The sequence below is a fragment of the Pleurodeles waltl genome, chromosome 3_1 (genome assembly GCF_031143425.1).
Source record: "Pleurodeles waltl isolate 20211129_DDA chromosome 3_1, aPleWal1.hap1.20221129, whole genome shotgun sequence".
Classification (NCBI taxonomy): domain Eukaryota; kingdom Metazoa; phylum Chordata; class Amphibia; order Caudata; family Salamandridae; genus Pleurodeles; species Pleurodeles waltl.
This window is the reverse complement of record NC_090440.1, coordinates 399,030,874-399,047,397: the sequence shown is the minus strand read 5'-3', so window position 1 is coordinate 399,047,397 and position 16,524 is coordinate 399,030,874. Positions and strand designations below refer to the sequence as shown.

Sequence of the window (16,524 nt, the reverse complement as noted above, 5' to 3'; positions counted from 1 at the left end):
TGCAAAGCCACAGTCTCCCAAGTCTCTCAAGTGGGTGGTCTGCCCACTGCTTGGTCCTGGGGAGTGCAAAGCCACAGTCTCTCAAGTGGATGGTCTGCCAACTGCTTGGTCCTAGGGAGTGCAAAGCCACAGTCTCTCAAGTGGGTGGTTTGCCCACTGCTTGGTCCTGGGGAGTGTAAAGCCACAGTCTCTCAAGTCTCTCAAGTGGGTGGTTTGCCCACTGCTTGGTCCTGGGGAGTTCAAAGCCACAGTCTTTCGAGTGGATGGCTTTTCCATTGGTTCTGGAGGGGGCATTGTCCCCAGGGTGCTTCATCCTGCCAAGGATTGGGGGAGTGGATGCATTTCTCCACTGGTTCTGGAGGGGGCACTGTGCCCAGAGTGCTTCATCCTGCCAAGGATAGTGATAGTGGATGCATTTCTCCACTGGTTCTGGAGGGGGCATTGTGCCCAGTGATGCTGCACCTGTGGTGTGGCAGTTAACATTCTCTCACCTGTGTATCTGAGCCACGAGATGTACATGGAACAGGTAGCTTGATACTCCATGGAGGCAGAGCCACACTTCATCCTGCGGCGACTTAGGCTGCTGGTAGTGCCAGTGCTGGTGGTGCCTCATGTGGCGTGTCCAGGACATCACCTGCAGCCGCGCATGGCGGTGCAGATGGTGGTGCAGGTGACGGTGGCTGCAGCGGAGATGCTGCCGGTGCTGCCTGTGGTGCAGGTGTCTGTAGTGGTGGAGGGAGACACCAGACCGTCTCCGGCAGCCTCGGATGGCTGATCCTTGGGGAGGATGCTGCAGACTGACGTTGTGGCAGTGGCGGTGCAGGTGGCGGTCGTTGTGGCTGTGGTGACCGTGGCACAGGTGGTTGGCGTCTCTGGGGAAATGGTGGTCACCAGCCCCTCACCAGGAGGCTTCATGCCCTGAGGTGACTTGGCCTTTGTCTTGTGTCCCTTCCCCGACTCTCCTGCTGCATGCCGGCCCCTTCTTGACCTTGGCAGGTGGCGAAATTGGGTGGTCCTTCCAATCTGTAGGTGGCACACTGGCAGCTCTGGCGGGTGGCCCTTCGATTCCCCCGGACTTGCAGGGATCACAGCGGACGCAGATTTGGTGGCTGAGGTGCTGGGCTGGGATCTAGACATCCTGGCCCTAGGGGAAGGCCGGGGGGACGGTGGGGAGGTGTAGGGAAGAGTTTAGTGTTGGCTAGGAAAAGGTTTTTAGACACACTGGTACGGGAAGATGGAGGGGGTGTGGGAGTGGAGGAAGAGGTAGTGGTTGTAGGAGGTGTACGTCTGCTGAGTTTGGGTGAAGGTGCATGGGTTGGAGGCTGTTGTGAGATGGATGGCTGTTGAGTGGGTGTGTGCCTGCGTTTGTGTACTTTGGGAGTAGGGCTCACAGACACACTGGGAGAGGACACAGGGGACGTGTGAATGGTTGTGGGGGTGGTGAGTGCTCGTGAGTAGTGTGTTGTGATGGGCATGCTGGTGATGGAGGCAGTGGCTGATGATGTAGTGCATGCAGGTGTGAGTGGAGACAAGACTGGGAGGTGGAGGAGGGGGACACAGTGGAGGAAGTGGATGTTGGTATGTGTGCATGGGTATGGTGCTTGAGCGAGTGCCTGTGTGATGATGTGTGGTGCTTATGTTTTCCTGAGCCACGTTTGTGTGTTGATGTGTGTGCCTGCTGGTCTGAAGGTGTGCTTGGGATAGGCTGAGGTAGAGGGGATTGGGTCATACGTCCCAATGATAACCAATGCGGAGTTGTGCGGCGGTCTTCAACCGCCTTCCGCGATGCTGCACAACGCCAGCGCAGTTACCTCATTTCCCCTTGTCCCTCCTCACAAGTCAGGCAGCCGCCATTTCAGGGGAGCACATGGCATGGCACCTAACTGCGTCACAGCACATATACTGACTCACGATTTAACACACAGCTTTTGTAACATTAGCTCAGACACAGTTGTGGTATCTATTTGGTAAATTACCTTCTGCTCACCGTTCTCCTCCATAGGCTACAACCGCTGAGGCAGCATATGAGATGGTGGCATCCTCTGGTGTACAGACCCCTGGTGGACCTGTTGACATTGGAAGACAGACACATCATAATCACATACAGACTTGATCGTGCCACAATCCAAGAACTGAGTGCCTAATTGGAGGCAGACCTGATGTCAGCTATCCCCAGCCCACAGGTATCCCCCCTCTTGTGCAGGCCATGTCAGTGCTCCATTTCCTGGCAAGTGGCTCCTTCCAAACTACAGTGGCCATGGCATCAGGTATGTCTCAGCCAATGTTCTCAAACGTGCTGAGCAGGGTGTTGTCTGCCCTGCTGAAACATATTTGCAGCTGCATCGTGTTCCCCCAGGTGGGGGATTTGGCCACAGTGAAAGCTGACTTCTATGTCCTGGGACATATCCCCAACATCATTGGTGCCATTGATGGTACCCATGTAGCATTTGTTCCCCCCACAGAGAAATGAACAAGTGTACAGAAATAGAAAAAACTTCCATTCGATGAATGTGCAAATAGTGGGTTTGGCGGACCAGTACATCTCCCATGTGAATGCCAAGTATCCTGGCTCTGTGCATGACGCCTACATCTTGCGCAATAGCAGTATCCTTTATGTGATGGGCCAACTCCAGAGGCACCAGGTGTGGCTAATAGGTGAGCCCAAGGTCCCCACACAGTATGAGTAGGTGTCTGGGTTTGGGGTTGTCCCTAAGGGGTGAGTGTGTGGCTAACAGGTATCCCTCAAATATTTGCAGGTGACTCTGGTTACCCCAACCTCTCATGGCTACTGACCCCAGTGAGGAATCCCAGGACAAGGGCAGAGGAACGCTACAATGAGGCACATGGGCGAACTATTCGGATTATTGAGAGGACATTCGGCCTCCTGAAAGCCAGATTCCGGTGCCTCCATCTGACTGGTGGCTCTATGTACTACTCACCCAAGAAGGTGTGCCAGATCATCGTGGCATGCTGTATGTTGCACAACCTGGCATTGAGACGCCAGGTGCTTTTCTGCAGGAGGATGAGGCTGGTGATGGTCTTGTGGCAGCAGTGGAGCCTGCGGACAGTGAGGAAGAGGAGGCAGAGGAAGAAGATGTTGACAACAGGACAAACATCATCCTGCAGTACTTCAGTGACACACAGGTAAGAGACTGTAACTCCTCTTCACATATCAGTTTACTTTAGGACATTGTACATGGCAGCCTCTTAACCTCTGTCTATGGACACTGACTGTTCCCCTTGGATTTCCTTTTTTCAAATCTGTGTCCCCCATTCTGCCTTCTGCTAGGTGTACTGCTGCCCACCAACTGTCATACATTGGTATAATTCAGTAAACATAGATGTTGCAATGCTTTGAGAATGTTGTAAGAATACATCTTTCCAATCATTACACTGACTCCAGTATGGTTTATATTTAAATGGTGTTTATTTTTTGTTCTAAATAGGATGGGGGTAAGTGCAAGGGGCTGGGGTGATGGTGGAGGAAGGTCCATGGTAGAGTCCAGTCTCTTGGTATCACAGGTGCATTGTCCAAGGGGGCATAGGAAGTGGAGCAATGTCAGTTCAAGGTGGAAAGGGAAACAGAGTGGGACAGAAGGGTGACAATCAGGAGGGTTCTATTTCCTGGCGGGGTCTTGGCAATGTTCTCTGTCTTCTGCCTGGATCGCAGGGACCGTTTGCATGGTGGTTCTCCTTCTGCGGGGGTGGGGTGCTGGTGGCCTGTTGGTCCTGTGGTGGTGCCTCCTGTCCACTAGTGCCGGCGGAGGTGGAAAGCCGTTCCTCGGTTTGGCTAGTGTCAGGGGACCTTTGTTGCGCCACTGCCTCCCTCATGGTCTTGCCCATATCAGCCAGCACTCCTGCTATGGTGACTAGGATGGTGTAGATTTTGGTGAAGTCATCCCTGATCCCCATGTACTGTCCCTCTTGCAGCCGCTGGGTCTCCTGAAACTTGGCCAGTACCGTCCCATGGTCTCCTGGGAATGGTGGTATGCTCCTATGATGTTGGAGAGTGTCTCGTGGAGGGTCGGTTCCATGGGCCTGTCCTCCACCTGTCGCACAGCAGTCCACTGAGCTTTCCTGTTGTCCTGTGCCTCTGTCCCCTGAACCGTGTGCCCACTGCTACTGACCCCAGGTACCTGATTGTCTTGGGTTTGTGGGGTTGCCTCGGGTCCCTGTAGTGGTGGACACACTGCTGATTGACGTGTCCTGAGGACAGTGGCATGGGCCCGCTGGGTGGGTGCTGTTGTGTTGTTTCCTGAGGGGGGAGGGTCTGTGGTGGGTTGGGACTGTGGCAGGGGAACCGGCTGTCCAGAGGTCCCAGATGGGCCAGGCTGGTCATCGTGATCCAGGCGTGCAGAGCTGCTGTCATCACTGTGGGCCTCTTCTGTGGGGGACTGGATGTAGCTGGCATCTCCTGTCCGGTGATGTTGGGTAGGGGTCCTGTTGGGATGCAAATGCATTGTTATTGTATCTGTGTGTGCCATCTTGTGCAATGGGTGTCTTTCCCTTATAGAATTGTGCTTTCCCTGTCGCCTTGGCCTTGTGTGATTGCTGATTGTGTGGGGTGGGTGAGTCTCTAGTGTGCATGCTGTGGTGATGGGTGTCCATGCAGGTCTGTGATGGGGGTCCATGCATTGTTGTTGCATGCAGGGCTTGGTATTGGGATGTGTGGGTTGTGATAGTGGGGTATATGTGAGGTGGTGGAGTGATGTGGGTGAGGGTAGGGGTGGGAGTTAGTGACGGCATGCAGGTAGGGTAAGGGGGATACAGTTGTGAAAATTTGACTTACCAGAGTCCAGTCCTCCTGCTACTCCTGCGAGGCCCTCAGGATGCATGATCGCCAAGACTTGCTCCTCCCCTGTTGTTAGTTGTGGGGGAGGAGGTGGGGGTCCACCGCCAGTCCTCTATACAGAAATCTGGTACCACTTGATACCATGGAAAGCACCTTCCCCCGTAGGTCGTTCCACCTCTTCCTGATGTCAACCCTGGTTCTTGGATGCTGTCCCACAGCGTTGACCCTGTCGACGATTCTCTGCCATAGCTCCATCTTCCTTGCAATGGATGTCTGCTGCACCTGTGATCCAAATAGCTGTGGCTCTACCCGGATGATTTCCTCCACCATGACCCTTAGCTCCTCCTCAGAAAACCTGGGGTGTCTTTGAGGTGCCATGATGTGGTGTGAGGTGATGTGTGGGGTGATGTGTTGTGATGTATTATGTGATGTGTGTGGATGGTGTTCTGTGCCTCTGAGTGAAGGTGTGCTCTTTGCTTTTCTCTTTCTGCTTGTTCTAATTTGTTTGTAGAAAGGGTTGTGGGTAATGCGGGTGTGTGTTTTATACTGGTTTGGGTGTGAGGGTGTGGTGTGTGTATGTGTGTCAGGTGTGTGTATTTCAATTTGTCCAATGTGGGGTGGTTTTGTAAGTGTGTGTGCATTTTGAGTGCGGCAGTGTGTACCGCCAATGGTTTACCACAGTTAAAAGACTGCAGCGTTGATTCGTGGGTTGTGATACTGAGGGTGTGTTCCTGTTGGCATGACGGTGTGGGTTTTGCTATGGCCAGTTTATCACTGACCTTTGGTGTGGCAGACTTGTGTGGATGTCTGTATTGTGGTGGTATTCTCTGTGTGGGTCATAATACCTGTTGCGGTTTACCGCCGCGGTAATGGTATGTTTGCGCCACGGCGGTAGGCGGCATTTACTGCCATAGTTGTAATGAGGGCCTTAGTCTAATACAGCAAGCAGAAAGCGCCACCCCACCAACTCAAACTCTTTTTCAAAAATCCACAATCAGAAGGTTGAGGAGACATTAAAAGGACGCTTCAGGTCAAATGCATTATGGAGGCGATGACTGTTTCTCTTAGTAGACCGGTGGGGAATAGAGCAGCTCTGGTCAGGGTGGTCTGTTGATCTGATAACTCTAACAAGCCATTTTGCAAGAGGTTTATCTCTATTCTTTGCTTTAGTGTTTATTAGAGAGGTCAACCAGTGTGTGGTACATAGTTGTGGGCTCTGCCCAGTTTATAATTTACAGTAATTTCAGCAGCACACCGATTAGGAGATACCAGCCCTGCCACAACAGATTCCTCTTGCATAGCTTATTTAGGAGGCAAGATCCATTACCTGGCATGTTTAAAAAGAAAACTATGTGTTACCTGCAAGATCCTGGAGTTTTGCCACTTTATACAAGACCATGGGTGTCAGATAGATTGGTGCCTCAAATCATCCTTTCTAGGCATTCCCAGTCCCCCACTGAGAGGAGTCATGCAGGGAAGTCCAAAAGTTTTTTCTGTAAGCAGTGATCTGTCAGAGTGTGTCTGTCATTGGTATAGTGAGATTGTTTCTTGAATTCCTGGAGGAGCATTTAAATTGCAATATCAGTACTCTGTTAGAGCCTAATATGTTTAGCGGTGTAGCTCATCACCTTTTCCCCAAGTAGATGCCCTTAAATGCCTCCCATAATATAAGAGGTGATTTGACAGATCCCTGGTTTATTTCATACAGTACAGTTTCTTTCTCAAGGTGCGCTCTTTGACGTACATCATCAGCCTGTCTCCAACTTTCAATTCTTCCTTCACCCCTATGAATCTCCAGCTATCATTTAGTGAGTATCTACATGTTTACTCAGCCATGAAAGTGCCAATTGCCAACAAAAGAGCAGTCAATCATCAACTGTAAGTAATAACCTCCAATACAGTTAAACTTGACCCCACTGCCCCCATACTTCAGAATGTGAAGTATATGTTGAATAGGTGCACATACCTTTGTTGCATATCCCGTTACACTGCCAGGTGTATGATAGAATAAATCAATCAGTGCATTTGTAGAGCGCACTATCACCTGTGAGGGTCTCAAGGCACTGAGGGGGGGGGGAGTGGGTGCTGCTACTGCTCAAATAGCCAGGTTTTGAGCCGCTTCCTGAAAGTCAGCAGGTCTTCGGTCTGTCGTAGGGGCGAGGGAAGGGTGTTCCAGGTCTTGGCGGCGAGGTGGGAGAAGGATCTGCCTCCAGTAGTTGCTCTTCGGATGCGGGGGATGGTGGTGAGGGCGAGGTTGGCTGAGCGGAGTTGGCGGGACGGGGTGTAGAAGGTTAGTCATCTGTTGAGGTAGGCTGGACCGGTGTTGTGGAGCGCCTTCTGTGTGTCGGTGAGGAGCTTGAAGGTTATCCTTTTGTTGACGGGGAGCCAGTGTAGGTCTCTCAGAAGGGGAGTGATGTGGCTGTGGCGGTGGGCATCGAGGATCAGGCGTGCTGAGGCGTTTTGTATGCGTTGCAGTCATTTAAGGAGTTTGGTTGGGGCTCCTGCGTAGAGGGTGTTTCCGTAGTCAAGTTTGCTGCTGACGAGGGCTTGGGTGACTTTTCTTCTTGTATCTGTGAGGATCCATCTGTAGATCTTCTGGAGGGTGTTGAAGCAGGATGAGGAGACGGCGCTGACTTGCTTGGTCATGGAGACTGTTGAGTCGAGGATGATGCCCAGGTTGCGTGCGTGGTTGGTGGGTGTGGGGGCTGCTCCCAGAGCGGTTGGCTACCATGAGTCGTCCCAGGCTGAGGGGTTGGCGCCGAGGATGAGGACCTCCGTCTTATCTGAGTTCAACTTCAGTTTGCTGTTCCTCATCCATTCGGCGACGGCCTTCATTCCTTTGTGGAGGCTGGATTTGGCGGTGAGGGGGTCCTTGATGAGGGAGAGGATCAGTTGGGTGTCGTTGGCATAGGTGATGATGTTGAGGTTGTGTAGCCGGGCGACACAGGCGAGCGGGCCATGTAGACGTTGAAAAGTGTAGGGCTGAGGGCCGAACCTTGGGGAACGCCGCAGTTGATCTTGGAGGCTACAGAGCGGAAAAGGGGGAGGCAGACGCTCTGGGTTCTGCCGGAGAGGAAGGAGGTGGTCCACTCCAGAGCTTTGTCCCGGATCCCTGCGTTGTGGAGGCGTGTGCGTAGGATGCGGTGGCAGACGGTGTTGAAGGCGGCCGAGAGGTCCAGGAGGATGAGGGCCGCGGTTTTGCCGTTGTCAAGCAGGGCCCTCATTTCATCTGTGGCGGCGATGAGGGCGGTTTCAGTACTGTGGTTGCTGCAGAACCCTGACTGGGATGGGTCCAGGATGTTGTTTTCTTCGAGGTAGTGGGTCAGTTGTCTGTTGACAATCTTCTCGATGACCTTGGCTGGGAATGGGAGCAGGGAGGTGGGACGGAAGTTCTTGAGGTCTCTCGGGTCCGCCATGGGTTTCTTGAGTAGGGGTTTGATCTCAGCATGCTTCCAGTTCTCAGGATAGGTCGTGGTCTTGAAGGAGATGTTGATGACTTTGCGGAGGTGGGGTGCGATGGTGGCGCTTGCTTTGTTTAAGATGTGGTGCGGGCATGGGTCTGATCCATAGTGGATGGTGCCCATGGTTTTGATTGTGTCGTCTTCGTTCACGTTGGCCCAGACGAGCAGGGGGTCGTAGTTGAAAGTGGGTGGAGAGTCTGAGGAGTCGGTGAATGGCGGGGTGATCTGGCTGTTGAAGCTGTCATGGATGTCTGTGATCTTGTAGTGGAAGAAGGCGGCGAGGGAGTTGCACAGGTCTTGTGAAGGTGGGATGTCGTTTGTGCTGGAGCTGGGGTTGGAGAGTTCATTCATGATGTTGAAGAGCTCCTTGCTGTTGTGTGCGTTGTTGTCTAGGCGGTCTTTGAAGGAAGTTTTCTTGGCCGATCTGATGAGGTGATGGTGATTGCAGATGGCGTTCTTGAAGGCGGCATGGTTGTCCGGTGTCTGTTCGAGGAGCCACTTTCTCTCCAGTTTCCGGCAGGTTTGCTTGGACGCCCGAAGGTCCGAGGTGAACCAGCTGGCTCTCTTGTTGGCACCTCTGTTGGAAGGTTTATTGGGAGGGGCGAGAGTGTTGGCACAGTCGTCGATCCAGCGCCAGAGGTTGCAGGCTGCGAGGTCAGTGATTGGTGGGTTCGGTGGGTGGTTTTCGGGCGAGGCTGGTGTTCAGCTGGTCTTGGCTGATTTTGCTCCAGTTGCGGTGAGGGATCTGTTGGGTGCAGTGGTGCATCGTGGGTTTCTGGAAGGTGAAGTGGATGCAGAGGTGGTCGGTCCATGGGAGTTCGGTGGTGTGGCTGAAGATGACGTGAGGGCTAGCGGAGAAGACTGGGTCTAGCGTGTGGCCAGCAGAGTGTGTTGGGGTAGTGACGAGTTGTCTGAGTCCGAGGGTGGCGAGGTTGTCAATTAGGGTGGTGGAGTTGGGGTTGTTGTTATTCTCCAGGTGAAAGTTCAGGTCACAGAGGAGGACGTAGTCGGCGGAGGCTAGGGCGTGCCTGCTGACAAGGTCGGCGATGTAGTCGCAGAACTGAGGCCGTGGTCCGGGAAGTCTGTAGATGAGGGTTCCTCTGAGGGTGGTGTTGGCGAGCGGGGGACGGGGCTGCAGGGGCAGCGAATGGGTGAGCGGGGGGGTAGGGCTGCAGGGACACAGCGGTGGGAAAAAGGGAAATTGAAGTGGAGGGAGGGGGCGGGGCCGCAGGGACGGGAAAAAGTGAAATTGAAGTGGTGAGGGGGCGGGCTGCAGGGACACAGCGGCGGGAAAAAGGGAAATTTAAGTGGAGGGAGGGGGGCGGGCCGCAGGGATGCAGCAGCTGTAAAAAGGGAAATTGAAGTGGAGGGAGGGGGGCGGGGACGCAGCGGCGGGGCAGAGAAAACAAAAGGGAACCTGGAGCAGCAGCAGCATCGGCACGCGGTGCAGGTGAGCGACCTGCCTGAAGCAGGGTGAAGGGTCGCTCCCTTCACTGGGCAGCGGCTGCCATATAAGGGGAGGTGAGAGAGAGGGGCAGGAGGGAGGGGGCAGCGAATGGGCGAGCGGGGGACGGGGCTGCAGGGACACTGTGGCGGGAAAAAGGGAAATTGAAGTGGAGGGAGGGGGGCAGGCCTCAGGGACGCAGCGGCGGGAAAAAGGGAAATTGAAGTGGAGGGAGGGGAGCGGGGACGCAGCAGCGGGAAAAAGGGAAATTTAAGTTGAGGGAGGGGGGCGGGGACGCAGGGACGCAGCGGCGGGGCAGAGAAAACAAAAGGGAACCTGGAGCAGCGGCAGCACCGGCACGCAGTGCAGGGGAGCAACCTGCCTGAAGCAAGGTCAAGAGTCACTCCTTTGAAAAGAACCCAACAGGAATCTTTCTACCCCCCAAACATTATCTAATCAGCAAACTAGTTGAACATGATAGAAGAAAATGTAGGGGTGTGGATGTCTAACTGATTCCAGTTTCAAGTTTACAATACAACTTCCATGCATCTATACTACAACCCCCCCTACCCATTGTTCGGGGGAAGGGAGCCATGGAAATGTCTTCCTGGGTTTGATGAATCCCTGCGTGGTTTTGCACAGATGATTCCGTGCCCCCCACCTCAATAATCAAGTACTATTTAAGGCTGCAAGTGCAATACTAGAGTGTTTTAGTGAGCAACTGAATATGTTTTTTATGGTGGTTTATTCTAGTTCAGGATCTATTCGGATTGACGTGGGTGGAGTTTTTATGCTGATCGCCGCTCTTCAGAACTGAATAAGGTTCCAACTTAAGACCTGAGTAGAACGTGTCCCACCTCATGTTGCCTTAACTGTTTGTGCTTTTTGCTGCGCTGTTGAATTTGTTTGGGTGTGGCATCAGATAGGTTAGTCTGGACACAGGCTTTTCGTCCAGTCAAGACCTCTTTTCTGATATCTTTTGCATAACCTTCCAGTCCTGTGGCAGTTTATATCATACAGCATTCATTTAAAGCCAGGCCCATTGGCATTACCATTACTTGTTATTTTCGAAATTTTCTCCATTGTACCAAATTGATGTGGATTTTTGATTGTTTTTTTCTTGATTTTGCTTGGTTTTACGTACATTTCGCATTATAAAACAAAACCAGACCTATCAGGTTATAAGCCTACTGTGTGTTGGTGTAGCAAGATACTAAATTACTGATTTGATGGGACCCTTCTCTCAATTTATTAATGCAGAATATTGCAAATCCTTTTTATGGTGTGACCTCTGTACACTGCTAGGTCTTCATGGCCATGTTTTACACCACCAAAGGGTTGTCATTGTCTAGAAGTGTAATGGCGGGAGAAGAGTGCACTCGGAAGTAAATGCCTTCGAAACCTCCCAGGACTTCCGTCTATGCAATATGCTTTGTATTTGCAGTTGTAGTGCTAATGTAAAAAGAAAAATAACAAGGAAAGCATAGCAATACAAACTGTATTACACTGAACAACAAAACATAATTTTGAAATAACATTTCTGCGACGTGTTTCTAAATAGCAGATCTCACTCAACAAAATACATGGTGCTTAATTTAAGGGTTTGAGACTGCACCTGACATGCGGATTACTCATAACGAACTGAGCTCATCAGCATGAAAGGCAAGAACTGTCGTGAATAACTGTGAACGTATGCACATGCTCATTTTATCTTCTGAACGTGTTTCATCATTAACCCTTTGAAGCAAACAGTTGAACGCAAGTAATTTGTTCAGAATGAGTATATTGATAGGGCATTGATTGATCTTTTCATAAGTAGAGAACAGCTGATCCTAACCTAGGGGGTTACATTAAATCCTTACAGCGAACATCAAACACTTTGTCATCCACAAGAAGTATTTTTTACTACTACTAATCTGAAAAGGTTCAAGCGAGTTAGCTCCAGACTCTTGCATGACTAAGGCTTAATATTGTGATGTTTCTTGCTTGTGATTGTACCGCTGGGGTTGACTCTTGGCAGATGTTAGTAATTTTGTGTCCATCCTTTCCAGAAACCCCATTTAACTTTACTTTGCCCAAAGAAGGGGATATCATGCAGCCATTATCCAGTGTGACACCGCCTCTTATGGGCCAGCTGAAGCTGGGGCCACGACGACACAGCACTCCGATAGGTGGGTTTTTTCAAATAACTTCACTACTCATGATTTTCCAAAGCTGTTTGGCTCATCGTGCCCTTTTATCCGGTTCATTATCTAGATTAAGCTGTCCTTCCTATCATACTTGCACCTAAGTACGTTTCCACTTCAGTAATAATGTGTTAGTCCTAAATGACCAAAAGAATGGTCTTTAACATTGCAGTATTGAGACTGCTCGATAAATCACATGCTTTAAGCAAGGAAGGGAAATATTGGTAGGCCAGTTATTTTCTCTGTATTACAGAGTTAAAATCGCTATCAAAATTTTGATTTTGAAGCACACACGACGGCCCTGAAGTCTTTACTTTAGAAAATGCTCTATTCACTTTACACTTACTGAAGTGATGAGGTCAAGAATGCCATAATTTCCTTATGTATGTCAATTATTCTTCCATGTAGTTGTAAGAATTTTTAGTGCCGGTTCTGTTGCGTGGTTCTCCCAGTGGGGTCTGCTATTAGTCATTCAGACATTCAAATAAATGTCTGAAAAATCTCCGGTTTTTACCCGCCGCCCTCATCAGAAATCTAGATGGTAGTGTGCAACTGATACTGGACCTAAAAACCTTGGAGCACTTGCATTGCGATTAACAACAACACTATACTAGAGTGATGGTTGATCAATCATTTTCAGATTTGGATGATAGAGAAGGCGCAACTCTTGGTCCAAGCCCAATAGCATAACCTAGTGGTAGGCCAACAGATTCCTTCACAAACCTAAAACTTTCTGCAACTTGATGTCTACTTAAAAATTCCTTTTGATACTTAATGAGGCATGACCTATCCAGTTTCTACTATTTATTACCATATAGATTACTAGTGTAAGATAACAGGACTAACATTTTCATAATTTTTTATTAGAAATCATAGGATCAGTCCTCCTACGGACCCACACTCTGAGAGGCATTGAATCCCAACCTTTGTGTAAGACACTATAGGTTTATGGTCAGACTCACATGTTGGTTGTTTTTAGGAGTGGGCAGAACGTGCGGAGTTTCACTCAGTGGAATTCTGCAGATTTACATGCAAACTCCATGAGATTCGGTGGAATTCAACCAAATAGTGGAAAATATGCATTTTGCACTGCTTTTGCTGCAATTTAGTGCCGGTAGAGCGAGGAGCGCAAAAAAAACAGAGTGAACGGCACCATGTGGTGTGCAAGAGCGCACAAACATTTCAGCTGATTTTGCTGGCGCTCCAGTAGAAAAGCCACTCGAGCGGCAGCAAATATGCTCGAGAAGCAGCCCTCAGACCACAATGGCCTGCATTCAAAAATCACCCTAAGGGATGCAGATCTTGTTTGCTAGCTTACATTTCTGAAGCCTGGTGTGGAAACAAATCCTACCACGTGGTGATTGGTGAAATTTGGCCAGAACATCGCATTACAATAGTAACGTGGAGTTGTCAAATTTCCGCCAACTCAGTGGGTGGGATGAAACATTCTGCCCACCCCTAGTTTTTACTTCATTTTGTTTGTCACAAGTGAGCATGCAGTGTCACAATGAAGATCAAGTTGAGCATGGAGAACCTTGAGTGTACATAGAAATATTACCACATTTTTTTTCTCATGTATCTTTCTGAATGCTCTTTCTCCCTCAGGTCCCCAGGGGATAGTGAAAGTTTCCCAACAGAGCCTATAACTTGTCAGTATTATGGTTTGTGTTGTTGATCGCAATTAGTGGCTAACATAATAGAGAGGGTCCTGTTACTGAAGAAAGCTGTTTGACCCCGTTATGGGCATTGCACATGACAGACACATGTCGACCTCGTTCAAGGTCAAAGTATTTCCCTTCTTTTTTAATTCCACACAGTAAAGACAGAAAGTAAACGTATTAAACCACCAGTAAGTAGTTTTGATACACGCCATCTTCTTTCTGCTCTGTTTTTAAGTTAGGTCTCCCATAGCAGAAACCCACCGCTAGGCCCATCAAGAGCTCCCCTGGTTACCAGGGTTGTAAACCACATTAGTAAACGCCACAACCAATGTGAAGCAGAGTCCTTTGATGAAGCATGACACCCTTGGGTGATGGCTTTCGTACATACAAATTTCCTTTTAAAAGTTCAATTTTGTCTTGATTTACCTTTTTGTGCTTGTGACCCTGTGATTTAAAATTATCAATCTTGCACCATGCTTGAGGACAATGGCCCATTGCAGCTTCTTCATTGCTATTTGGGAGGGTACTAAAAACCCACAAGAATACTGAAAAAAATACACGTAGCATGACCATCATAAGTAAATGCTACCTTCCAGAGCTGATGCTAAAATATATATCCTATACTCAATATCATTACTGAGAACAGAGCTCTTCAACTGTGTGGCCTCTTTAAATCGTCTAAATTCCAAGAAAGTCAGAGAGATATCATACTGCATTCCATGGGATTAAACATAACATGATGATAAATCCTTCTTCAGAGCAGAGTTGAACTATAGTGCTTCTTTCTCCTTGTGTGTTGTAAAATGTCATTTTGTTTCTTCTGATTTAGTGGTTGGACAGTGTCCAGAGAGTACCTTGGCAACTAGTGACGTGTCAGCAGAGGGAACTATGGCAACCAGTGATGTCACAGCAGAAAGTGCTTTGACAGCATCAGACGAATCTGAAGAGGGGAGAAAAGTAGTTTCTGCAAGTGTTCCTGAGACAAATGGAAAACTCTGCCTTAGGATGAAACTCATTACACCTATACATGACGAGAGTGATGGATCTTCACAGTTCAGCTTGGAAAGTAAGATTTTTTAAAATGTTTTTTTTTGTATGTTGAAAAGTGAGATAAGTTGAAAGGTCAGGGTGAGACATTTTAGCATTCAAATAATATAGCCTACACCCATACAACAGGACTCAAATAACATTTAATGAAATTAATGTTCGACTAGTTGCATCTTTTATGGTCCCCTCCTATGTCATACATCATGCAACTTACAGGAACATGCATTTCTTCTCCGGAAGCCATTCATAATATAAAAGTGATTATCTATCTTCTTTATTATAATTGCTAGTCTTTGAATTTCCTGAGATACATGGGAGTGACAGCTACCTGCATTCTCTTGTTACTGCAGAAAAGACTGTCAAAGATGTCTCTGCAGGAGTTGGTGGGTTAGTTGGCAACTAGCTCAGCATCTGGCTGTTGATCGTTTGATTTGTCCAGTTGTTTGGTTCAATTCTTTTAATATTGGATCAGATTGGAAATAGCCATCTTCATCAAGTCACAGATTGTGTTTCTGATGAGTTGTGGATCTGAATTGTCTTTGAATTTTCAGCAGTGAGAAAAATAATGTATTAAAACTGAAAGTCATCCATTATGTTAAAAAGAAAAGGTAGCTTATTGTCCCCCTCAGAGCTGGTGAGGAGACAATATGCTTTTCTTTTTGGACTATTCATTGGAACAGATCTGTTCCTTTACCGTGTTGTGAATCTTGATAGATGGAGTCCTGGTTTCTTGGATGATCTGGGGCAGCTTCAAACCCCTGTGCCAGTACTGCCAGCAATGTTGAAGAGATTCAGGAGATTCAACACAGTAATAATCTTGATTTGCTTCTAGATGGCCCAGGAGGGTGTATCCTTCTCAGACAGGGGAAGTTGAGGCAGACTCTCTTTTTCCATCTCTTTGTTACCGTAAGAGCAACATTCTGCTTTGAGGTTGTATCATAGCCACTTTTAACTTGCTTTGCTCATGATGGATTTCATCTTTCATGGGAAGCCCAAGTGATGACGGGTACTAAGTATCATACTTCTTTGTTTTGTAGATGGATTTACCTATGAAATGTTGTCACTGGGGCAATACCAAGATAGGTGACCCCTTGTTATCTTGTCTGTCTGTGAATCTAGATTTGGTCATGTGGACATCTTCGTTTTCTTTCTTTTTATCTTGTGATAAAATAACACACATAATAGTCTTTGTAATGGGCCTTTGATATAAACAACTACTAGAAAATCAGAAGTGGGTTTAAACCCGCATAAATTGGTTTTATGTTCTCACTTTCAAAATGAAAAAATAGAAACTTATCCATTGCATACAGCTAAAGAGCTCCACAGTCTATTTTTGAAGCAGTGTGCCATTTGGAGCCTCAGATTGTTTGCTGGCCTCGTGAGATTGGCAGAATGTTACTAATCTGTTTCTATTCCTGTGTATGTCTTGGATAAGTAAGGAGAGTTGTTCATCAATTTAATGATTGTGACTTATCAAGGGCCCAGTCCTCCAGCAAAGGACAACCTTCCAACTCACTTTAGACCCCCACAACCATTCTACCAGCCTCTTTGAGGGAGAGGATGCCAACAGCAGCAGCAATTCTAGTCCACGCCATGTATACCTGCTACCCCAAAACTGCTTTGAGTCACCCTACATGAATCCTCAACTTCTGGTTGAGGGGAGGTCTCATTTTTTTTACCCGATGGGGGATCCTCAAGAGGCATTGCTGTGTGTTCCAGCTTTTTGCAAAGGCTAAGACCCTTCTTTTCCACTGCCTGAACTGCCTACCTTATGCAAGGAAGTGTTCCCTAAGTGAATGCCTTGATCTTGGAGGTTGAAGTTCTTACCTGGTTGCCTTGAAGTGTGCTCTTGGAGGAGAGGGGCATAGGATTCTGCTCTCTATACTTCTTGGTGCCCAAGAAGCAAAGGGGTCTCTGACCTATTTTGGAAAAA

General features: G+C 48.6%; 1 protein-coding gene across 8 annotated transcripts in view; it reads left to right on the top strand.

The window, feature by feature from the left end:
• TP53BP1 (tumor protein p53 binding protein 1) overlaps positions 1–16,524 on the top strand; it is an 848,450-nt gene that overhangs the window by 452,859 nt on the left and 379,067 nt on the right. For 6 of the 8 annotated variants that reach the window (XM_069222600.1, XM_069222601.1, XM_069222596.1 and 3 more), the window contains exons 13-14: positions 11,749–11,868; positions 14,374–14,610. In XM_069222600.1, coding sequence (XP_069078701.1) covers positions 11,749–11,868; positions 14,374–14,610 — 357 coding nt within the window. The remainder of the gene's footprint in view (positions 1–11,748; positions 11,869–14,373; positions 14,611–16,524) is intronic. The other 2 variants (XM_069222604.1, XM_069222603.1) reach the window with 1 other exon arrangement.